At 44.5% G+C, this 10,602-nt stretch overlaps 1 protein-coding gene across 1 annotated transcript in view; it reads right to left on the bottom strand.

Annotated features, from left to right (window-relative positions):
- Nucleotides 1-10,602, bottom strand: part of LOC130248335 (uncharacterized) — a 46,311-nt gene that overhangs the window by 5,527 nt on the left and 30,182 nt on the right. Inside the window, exons 3-14 of the mRNA XM_056482047.1 lie at nucleotides 10,543-10,599; nucleotides 8,991-9,028; nucleotides 7,593-7,733; nucleotides 6,589-6,651; nucleotides 4,959-5,079; nucleotides 4,465-4,557; nucleotides 3,293-3,453; nucleotides 2,176-2,261; nucleotides 1,878-1,961; nucleotides 1,004-1,066; nucleotides 774-851; nucleotides 592-680 (exon numbers count right to left, since the gene is read on the bottom strand). Of these exons, the coding sequence (XP_056338022.1) occupies nucleotides 592-680; nucleotides 774-851; nucleotides 1,004-1,066; nucleotides 1,878-1,961; nucleotides 2,176-2,261; nucleotides 3,293-3,453; nucleotides 4,465-4,557; nucleotides 4,959-5,079; nucleotides 6,589-6,651; nucleotides 7,593-7,733; nucleotides 8,991-9,028; nucleotides 10,543-10,599 (1,074 nt within the window). The remainder of the gene's footprint in view (nucleotides 1-591; nucleotides 681-773; nucleotides 852-1,003; nucleotides 1,067-1,877; nucleotides 1,962-2,175; nucleotides 2,262-3,292; nucleotides 3,454-4,464; nucleotides 4,558-4,958; nucleotides 5,080-6,588; nucleotides 6,652-7,592; nucleotides 7,734-8,990; nucleotides 9,029-10,542; nucleotides 10,600-10,602) is intronic.

Raw genomic sequence — 10,602 nt, forward strand, 5'->3', positions numbered from 1 at the left:
TGTCCCTAACAGCAGTGAAACACAGTCCTACAGGACTTAGGTCACATGCTGCAAAACAACAGCTTCCTAATGAAAAGGAAAGGTCACCTTTTCCAGAGCAGAGAATATTCCTCATCTGCACCATGCCAGAGCTAGTAAGAGTCTTTTTTGTACCTCTAGGAAGAAATCCTGATCACATTTCTGGGGCTGCATTACAATTTTCAAGCAATACTATCTTGCAAACCAAATTTCTACATTGCAATAACGAAATAATACTCAGCAGCTACAGCACTGTCACCAAGTGGATACACTCTTTTTCCTCATTTGATTTTAAACTAACTGCCTTTTGTTATCAGTTCAGAAGCATTGCTTCCCATAGAATCAGCAGCAGTCATTACCTTTCCTCATGCCTCCAACAGACCCTCACTCAAAAGGCTGCCTTAGGAAAAAATATCTCCATGTTGATGTTTTCACACAGGCTGTATTATCTTCCAACTACAGGACTAAATATGAGAAGCTGTAATGATGACAGACTAGAGAACAATGAATGCACTGAGCTCCTTTAAAATCTTATTTTGCAAAGCAGCTGAAAGATAGAGATAAACCAGGCACCTTAAAAAATGTCCAGTCCACTCCCAGTTTTAAGCTTTTCAGGTCAGGAGCACACATACCAGATAGGGTTGCTTTGGGCTGTTTTAGTCCTGCAGGGAACAAAGAAGAGTTCCTCCTTTTATTCTAGGATGCCTCTAGGAAGGGAGAGCATCTGGTTTCAGGGAGGGAGCGGGCTCACCTACCGTATGGGTAGAGCAGATCTGGCTCAGCAAGGATACTGTAAACAATGGCTGCATCTGCCACTGATGTACAGATAGGGCCTGTAAAAGAGACCAGTTACAAAAAAAGTGACAAGAGCTAGTTAGTACCTTCCTCCCCTGGTCTTTTCTAGGCAGAGATTGTCTCCCCTGCGAGAGCAGCACACAGCAAGGCCGCTGAAGTAGAGCAGAAGTCCTCTTACAAGTCCTCTTACCTACACTGACTGTGGAGTAGGAAAGTGGCAAGCTGCCATGACAACTGATGCGCCCAAATGTACCTGGAAAACAAGAAATGGAACTTAGGTGGGTATCATCAGTCACTAGGAAGAGCCACCTAGATGGCTCTGGTGCACCCAGAATAAACAACAAACCCCTGCCAGTGACTTTTATGTCTGCTGTTTCAGAGCCCAGTCTCTCATCCTTCAGTACCCTGTGCTGCTGACTCCAATCTGTCTCATCAGTGAAACATATGAATAGTGAAATAGGTTTCCCCCAATAGGAATTATTTAGTTGAGGGGAAATATATGCAGGGACATTTTGGAATATTTGTATTTAAATATGCAGAAGCAGCATTGGTGGTGTGGAGGATGGAGGGGCAGAAGCAGGATTATCAACAGCAGGAGACAGCACCCGATGGGAGGTCTCACCCACTTCACTGGTGAGACTTCATGCCTAACACCAGCTGTTTTCTGCAAGTACTCATATCACCTTTCTGACCAGTTGCATTTTGTCATCATCATGATCGTCCTCAGATGAATCAAGATTAGTCAAGTTGACCACATGTGAAGGATGGAAAGAGAGTAGTAGCTGAGTATCTGGTCTTGGATGAAAGGCAGAATGGAAAGGGTAGAAAGGAAAAGCAGCAGGCATATATTGTTTAGCATTTGATGTAAGTAAGTTAGGTTTTTTGAACATCTGTTCAACAGAAAGTAGAGAATACTTCCATGCTGCCAGTCTAACCCTCATGACTCTCAGGGTGTTATATTTCAGAGTTTCTCTGGTAAAATTTTACTTCACAGGAATAAGTGTCTGACTTTTTTGTGGCATTCTATCTGGAACAACAAACAAGACATGATTAAAGGGCTCTACCTTTCAGCCCCACCACACCACAGAATGAAGCAGGAATCCTCACAGAGCCTCCTCCATCTGTGCCAATAGCCACAGGGCAGAGACCTACAAAAAAACCCACACATTGGCCTGTGATCAGAGACACATCATGTTGTCCTGTTCATTCTACCAGCAGTTGTATCCAAGACAGCACAGAGGGCTCTCTGTTTAGCTAGAGGTTCCCTTCAGCTACTAAACCCAAATCCCCCTTAAAAACGAAAAGCCTGAGGTACTCTGGTTAAGGACCTTCCTCCCACCAACTCCATTTAGGACCACCTACCTGCTGCTACAGCTGCTGCTGATCCGCTGGAGCTCCCACCTGTGAAGTGGTTAGGATTGTAGGGATTCCTAGGGATCCTGTGGTACCTGAAGAAGACAAAGACTGTTTAACCTTTTCTTAGAAGGACTGTTTGCACTAGAGGGTAGGAAAAGATCTGGAAACACAGCTTAGGGATTCTGACCTCTTGGTAAGGAGATGAGCCATTTAATCTCAGAACATGCCATGTCCCTAGAAAACACGATGCAAAAAAGACTTCTGCCCCAGAGTCCAATCTCCTGTGAGCATAAGCTGCCCATCCAAAAGAGGCCCAAAGCAAGAGAAAAGATGCCACTTCAGCTCCTCTGTTGACAATGGCACCACGCCATTACTGCTTGCCACAGTGCATGATACAATTCCAAAAGGTGGAGCAATTAGTGGCCAGCAATCCTTACAGACAAGCAACTCAGCTCTGCCCTTTATTCCCAAGGAGCAGCTCCCCACACCTCCAGCCTAACCACAGCCCCAGCCAGCATAGCACTGCCAAGCCACTGGGTATCCAGCTGCCCTCCCACAGTGAGGAAATGCTGGAAATGCTGGCATGCTGCTGCAGCCAAGGGGGAGCCCTAGTTGCACATGCACCAAGTGTGGCTCTACACAAGGCTTATTAAAGGCTATGAGCACCACTGCTCTGGAACTACATTCTCAGCTTGGCTACAGCTAGAGAATTCACCACAGTAAAGCAAATTCAGTGAACCTGTTTTAGCTAGGAAGTAAAACCACTATGTTCTCCTGAGATGACTGTACCTTTTTCTCAATGTTCTAGGCCTTCAGCCATCACTGAGGTTGAGCATTACATGACTATTTGTTTTCTGTCACAGCTTTTGTCTACGAGTCATCCTATAAACATTCACTCCTCCAGGCCTGTAAGGCCTGACAAACACTTGGAGCCTTCTCCTTCCTTCGGTTTCAGAAGCCTTCACGCTTCCACAGCTACTCTAACCCTCAAATCTACAGTACTAGGTTTTTATACCCCCAGGGTTCTGTCATGCTTCCCCTTATTTTTGTACCCTTCCCTGTAAGTTCTAGACAATCATAGGTATTTCTAGACTGGGAGAAAAGAAAGGAAAGGGATTTTTACCTATTAGGGTTGCATCCAGTTGTTCCAGTCCCTAGTTCATGCATGTTTGAGACCCCAATAATGATAGCCCCAGCCTCCCGCAGCTTCTTGGCCACAGTAGCATCTTTTGTTTCGGGCTGTGTCCCAAGATACACTGTTCCCACTCGGTGATGGTAAGGTACCTTAGCAAGAAAACACATGATTTTTCATTCTAAAACTCTGGCAAAGGAGCACATGCACACTTTAACATCACAACAGATCCCAAACATTAGGATCCATGGAGGTAAGCAATGGCTAGGGAGCACCATTATTCAACTTGTTCTGTGTAGGCCTCTGTCAGGAGGGACACTTAACCATTCAATATTTGGTCCTTCTCCTGTGCAGAGAAGTCCTTTTCATACCATGATACAGAAGAGCAGAGACATGTATATGGCCAAAGCCTGCTTCCCTGCAGCAATGCAATTGCTATGCCCAGAGGCTTAAGATCACCTTGGCCTCACAGCACACAGCTCTCTGTTCCTTCTTTCTATGGACAGAGCTACATTTCATATCTGCATGCTTTGAAGGCTGGCATCAAGATTAGCTGAATGCCAAAATAACAGATGGACTTATTTTCAGGGTATGCTAAGTACTTTTTACTTCAAGGTAGCAACAGAAGAATCTGTACATAAACAGAACTCCCACCATAGGGGTAGGTCTCTGCAGAGCCTACAACAGCCTGATGGCACTGCCAGAAGCATTTACTGTTAGCTGTTGTTAGGCCACAGGTAAAAATCTTTGTCAGCAGCGATTTTCAAAGTAACTTGTGTATTTCTGGCATGTGTATTTTAAGGCAAGGAGAGAGGGATACTTTGCCAGTGGAGCAGAGTCAGTGCCTGAGAAATACAAACAGTTACACCCACTGTACAGATGCTTTTATACATTCTTATTTCATCATAAGAGACTGTTATCCACATCCACCCTCTACTCTGTGTGAATTAGAGATCAAGATATGGAACATGTCTGCTGTATGCAAGGTCTATCTTCACCCTGCAAAACTTGTTAATCCTATTCACTACAAATTCACATACAACCCCTAATAACAAACATATTCTCAGGCTGCTGCTGAGAAGTTGGTCTGAAAATGTTGTCACAGTGTGTTGTCCAGGTTAACCACCTGTAGCAGGAACTGGCAGCTAGACAAGGAAACTCACCACTTTGAACTCTTCTTTCAGGCACACTGGGATGCCATCCAGACAAGACAGGGTACACTTATTCCTGTAACGAGTAGTAGAGGCCTCAGCCATCTGCACAGAGAAAAAGAAAAAGCATAAAGCATATGTTATGTATATTTAGCTCAGCTGAAGGTCATCATCAGTATTGGAATGGATATAAAAAATGGCTTTCTTGGCCAGTCTATCAAAGTTTTCTTCTTTCACCATATGCTGGTGGGAAACTACAACTTGGAACCATCTACACTAATGAATGCCACGTAAGAACAGAAGTCCTATTATAAACAGTCATCCAGCAGGAAACAGATTGCTTTAATGCTACCTCTCTTTGTAGGAAGGAAAGCAAACTTGTTTGTAGTCCTCTAAACACAGAGGAAGGAAAAATGTACTTATTTTTCTATGTATATTGGCCCTTCTAATGGATGCTATGCCCTTGAGACGGCAGAGGCCCCTTTCCTACCAGAGGCGGACATTACCAGCATTATTTGCTCCTGGTCCCATTGCACTATAGCTCTGAGTGGTGGCGTGGATTTGTCGCAGTCCTCCAACACGGCAATGATGTTCTTGGCTACTTGGGATGGTGTCAGCTTCCCACTCCTACAGGACAGAAGTTGGGAGTTTGTTATAAGACCTCCCCTCACCACATCCACTCGCAGGGTTTGTCTCTCATGCAGCAAGATGGCAGCTGTCACAGCTTTAAGCAACAATCTCTGTGTGGTGATGATCTGAACACTGTTGACACCATCAAGACAGGAGATGCTTTTCCTTAAGGGGAGAATTTGCCTGCACAGAATGCTCCTTAGAGGAAGAAAAGCTAGGAGAGTTACCCAAATACTCCTGAACCACCAGAAAGATAAACAGGGACAAACAGCTGAAAGCTACACTGAGAGTCCACAAGCTCCAGAAAGCTTGGAAGCTATAGAACTCCCAGTATAATGAGCTAAGACTGAGAGGTCAGACCTCTTTATGCAAGCCTCTATTACAGAGAAAGAGCTTTCAGCAGTACTGTCATCCAGAAATGATGTGGAAAGGTCTGGTGTTCCTCTGGAATCCAGTGGAAAGACTGTTCAAAATCTCAGCTTTTTTATCTAGGTAGGAAAGGCTTGCCTCCTCCCCCTGGCTGGAGCATCTCCCAGTGGAATGATGTAATTTTATCATTCATACAGTGGGACTTAATGTGCCAGAAGCAGATTATATCTTCCTGGAGGAAGGATGGGTGGAAAAGATAAAGATGATTGCCCCACCTTGTCTTAAAGATGGCCCATTAGCAGATAGTATGTGCCACGGATATAAGGAACTCACTACCCCACCCGGCTGCAACAGATGCTGATAGAATACACATTTCTGGCCACATCAACCCAACACAACTGTCATAGCCTACCTTTAATAAACCTTCCCTCCCTCCTGGCAAAGGCTGTGTTACACCACAAATACATCATCTCTGGCTGACACAAAAGCCTTCTGGTCAAGATGCACCTGTAACACCAGACTGTAGTGTCAGCCTTTTGCTCCAATGCCAACGTCTGCAGGCAGAGGTGGCCTTTGAGGAACAAGTTCTATGAATGAAAGAATATTTATCCAAGGGCTCCACATCTGGCACATGTCCCAGAAGCAACTAGGACTACCAGGTAGCCAACAGCTCATGGAACCCCAGAGTCAGGGGGTTGTTTTCAGCTCTTTCCAAGTAGGACACATTTACTAGGTGAAAGCAGGTGTCATGCTCAGAGAAGCACAAGGAGCTGGGGAACCAGGGGATTCATCAGAGACCCACAGTATTCACAACTTGCATAATCCAGATCACCCTTCAGCTACTTCTCACTCACATTCAAGCAAACAAGATATGTAGAAACCTCTCTCAGACAACACTGACAATAAGCCAAAGAAAATGGCATTTAAATATCCTTGTAGGGCTTGTAAAATTGTGCCAGCCCTCCTGGCTGACTTTCCTTTGTTATTCCACTAAAGGGTAAGAGCAGCATGAAGTGATGATAAACAATGGCACCTCAAGGACAATGCTAAGAGATGCCTGAGAGCCTGTGGAACAGTGGCAGCCCACAGCAGAGGAACATGTGGGACAGTTTGTTTCCAGATCACCATTTCACCTACCGGTAGCATTCCAGATAGTCTTTGATCCCTTTGAAGCTAAACCCATTCCTTGCAGAATCAGACCTGCAAAAGAAAGGATTAAAAGGGGCAACTGTGAGCCACCAAAGCCAGGTTTGTTTAGGCCTGTAGACTTCAGCATCACTGCCCAATGCAGATTTGGGCATCACTCACAGCAAACCATGTAGATTGCCAGCCCCTGCATTGCAGCTCACACTCTGCACATAAGCCAGGCAACAGCTACACTATGGATGCCACAGAAATAAGGGATCAGTTTTCCCAGTATGTTCTAGTTTCTCCATATTCTTACTGAAATAGAGCAGTCATTAAACTGTTCAAAATGTATTCCAGATTTACATTTGCTGTTCACCACTGCAACATTATAGCCTATCTGGAATATACTTGTGAGCCTACTCTGTCAAAAGTTCAATCCAGAGATAGCAGGACATCTAGGTATGTAGTGTAGGAGTGGGAAAAGGCACCATGCAGCACACACAAGGATACACACAAGCAAACTGCTTCAACACCAAGTCAATGGCTCTAGTACATAAGCAGTAAACCATTTCTTGTCACTAACAAGGCTAATTTCTTGTGTTCCTTGTGTAAACCTGTGTTCCTTCTCTCCACCAAGTAAACCTGGTGTTCTCTTTGAGATTCCCTGCAGGATAGAAACAGCACTCCTGTAAAGTCACTTAGAGGAATCTATTTACTGACTAGCCAAACACTAAGTGTATCTGCTCTAATAGTGCAACCCTGGTTAGGGCAGAATTTGGTCTCTCCCCAGTAGGCAGACTCTCTTAAGTTTTTCCCTTTCACATTGCTTGTAATTATTGGTCATTTCTAAGTTAGAAAAGGCAAGATGACTGACGGCACTATTTGTTTTGTGAAGTGGCTGGGCATGGAAACAAGAATTCAATCTAAATTGCTGACAATGACAACTTCTCACTAACATAAACAGTGCCAGCATGTGTGTTCTTCCACTTCTCTCTTACACATTACATACTGACCTTGCATCTGTCAGCTGCTTGATAACATCTGAAGGGCTTTCAGCCTCAGACTTGTCTTCTGCAACCCCCGCAGCAACCTCCGGGATAAATGTGGGATCTTCGTGAATGTCAAGGGAACGCATAAGTGAGAAGTTGTTCATTCTGAATAAGAGAAAGTCACTGCTGGAGTTTTCAACCTCGACTACGACTAATTTTTTGGACTGTCAGAAGGAACCTTACCCAAGAACATTTTGTCTTAGCAGTCTGCTTTCACAGCAGGGAGTTGCAACAGTTACAAGCTAATCTCTCTCCCATATTTCCTAAAGGCAGCATCAAATCTATTCTGCCTGCTTAATAAAGCCTCCTACCTCCTATCCTTGAGATAAGGCCAGCCGCTGTAAACCTGAGCTGGGACACAAACCGTGGAAGTTTTTGATTCACTATAATTAGATCTCCCATACACAGAACAAACAAGATAGAAATGGAGAGGAAAATAAAGGGTGAATGTAGTGTAAGCCACACATTCAACCCCTAACCCTGTTAAAACAAGCACCTCTTCAGACTTTTTCCATGACCTGCTTCACCATAGTTTGTTGGCAATCAAATACAACGGGGATTATAGCTTAAATCCATAGCTTGGACCACATAAAGCCAGAAATCAAAACCCTGTCACAGATATCCAGGAATGATCTGCATTATAACAGCAGTGACACTTGTCTGGGTTTGATTTGCTCAAAAAGCCCACATCCCAAGTCAAATTCAGGGGTGACACAATTCTCAGTGCCCTGGGATCTGCACAAATGACCTTTCAAATGATGAGCAAACTACATGAAAAAAGCATGAAGAGGTTTCTGAACCTCTTACCCAAGTGTCTCCTAGTGCAATGTATACTTGAAATCAGTTTCTGAAAAAAAACACAGGTGAGAGAAAGAAGAAAGTCTGACCTAAAATAGAGAAGAGAATTAAAAAGAACTTAAAAAAACCTCTGAACTTTATATATGACTTCACTTCCCCACTACTGCTATTCTTTCAACCCTATCGGTGATAAGCACAGCATATTTGCATAACCACCAGCTTTGAAAAAAAGACTGTCCTTTAACAAAAGAGCAAAGGCAAAGAGACATAAAAGCAAATAAAGGACAAAAAGAAAAGCTGGTGAATACAACTTCTATCCACCTGCATGAGTGTGAAAAAGTTTAATTTCTTCTCATAGAGACCCACTCAAATGACAGTAGTTAAAAAAATAATCTAGCAAACATCTATGAAATAATCTTACTCACTCTCCAAATAAATTATGCAGCTTTTCTCTTTAAAAAATACAATTTCAGATAACCTACAAGCAGTATGCAAAGCAAGTACCTTAAATCTAAAAAAATAAATAAAAGAAACTAGGAGTGGGAGAAAACTCCCCACACTTACCTCATTAAAAATGGCAGTAAGCAGACCTGCCCAAAAGCCTAGGAAAAAAAAACAAGAAAAAATGTTGGTTTGCAGCAACTTTGACCTGAATACCTTCTTTCACTAGACAAGGAATACTGAACATGATCACGATTGCTGCAGGCTCGGAGCACCCTAGAGAGCAAGCAATGCTATGCAGTAAAGAAACAGCACACTCGTATTTTACACCACAAAAAAGGCCTGAAACGTTTTCCCCCACCTCTCATATTTATATAATTATAGAAAGTGTATTATTCTGATTCTTATGCCTTTATATTTTCCTGACTCACACAGAAATCCTACATCTGCAACACTGTTAAGAAGCATCTATACAGCTCCCATCTGTTATTTCTTCACGTTCCACAGATTATACAAACACTGGATAAGGTAGGAGCTCATTATTTTATTTACTATTAGGACCTTTCCCATCTCCCAACCAGCTCCCACAGTAAAATGAGTCAGCTTGGTAAAGTGTGAAAAAATTTAGAGACTCTGTGGTAGCAGATAGCTAAAAATACTCTTTCAATACCCTGGCTCCCAGTGTGGCACCATCAGCAGTCCCAAAGAGACCAGCCTTGTTCTGGCCTGTCTTAATATCTTAACAATGGACTTCAGAAACACGTGAGATGTATAAATACAGTACAAGACTGAGACAAGGCTCTCACTGCTAGTCCCACAAAGATGCATGTTACCTCACACATTGCATAAGAATTACAGCATCTTTTTGAAAACACATAGCTCCTGATAGACATCTAATCTATCACAGCACAATCCTGTAGGATATTGAGAATCTCACAGCTCCCTTCCAAGGGAGATGTCAGGAAAGGAAAGAAGCCCTTCACTATGCATCAGAAGCAGCCACAAAGCAAAACATAACAAAGTACTCAGGTTGTTACATCTTGACAGAAAGCCACTCCTAAGGTATTTTCACAAATAAACACAGCCCATCAAGCTGTTTCACTCCAGGCCCAGGCGGACACCAAGCTTTGTAACAGCTAACACAGCTGAAAAGAAACTTTTGTGCCTACCTCATTCAAAAGGAAAAGGCCAAGCAAGAGCAGCAGCAATCAAACTCGGCTGCTTCCAGCAGAAGCTGGTGCGAGGTGGCCAGTGCCCAGGGGATGCAGGCTTTTGTCCCCCCTGCACGCTGACACCGGCGGTCCCACTGCCACAGCGGGACCAGCCCGCAGGGTCCCCAACACGCCAGAACCCACCCGAGAGGAGCACCGGCGGCACAGCTACCTTCAGCATCCTGCTGGAGCCCCCCTCAAAGGGCTGAGGGACCCAAGCCCCTCCAAGGAAAGCTGCCAGCAGTTGTATTTCGAGTTTGATGTCAGCTTTGGGCTCTCCACACCCGAAGACACACAGGACACCTTAGCCAGAGGCCGGCGCCCTCAGGGCCCGCGGCATCACACCTAGGGGTCCCGGGGGAATCCCACAACCTTCCGCCGAGCCCCGCTCCCTCCGGACCCCTCGCCCTGTTTCCCCCGCACAGCATCGGGTTTCACTGCCCCGTCTGCCGGCCCACACTCACCGTGTTGGCCACGTGGACGAAGAGGCGTAGCCCGGCACCGCACAGCCTCGGAGCCCACTG

Source organism: Oenanthe melanoleuca, chromosome 1 (assembly GCF_029582105.1).
Source record: "Oenanthe melanoleuca isolate GR-GAL-2019-014 chromosome 1, OMel1.0, whole genome shotgun sequence".
NCBI classification, from domain to species: domain Eukaryota; kingdom Metazoa; phylum Chordata; class Aves; order Passeriformes; family Muscicapidae; genus Oenanthe; species Oenanthe melanoleuca.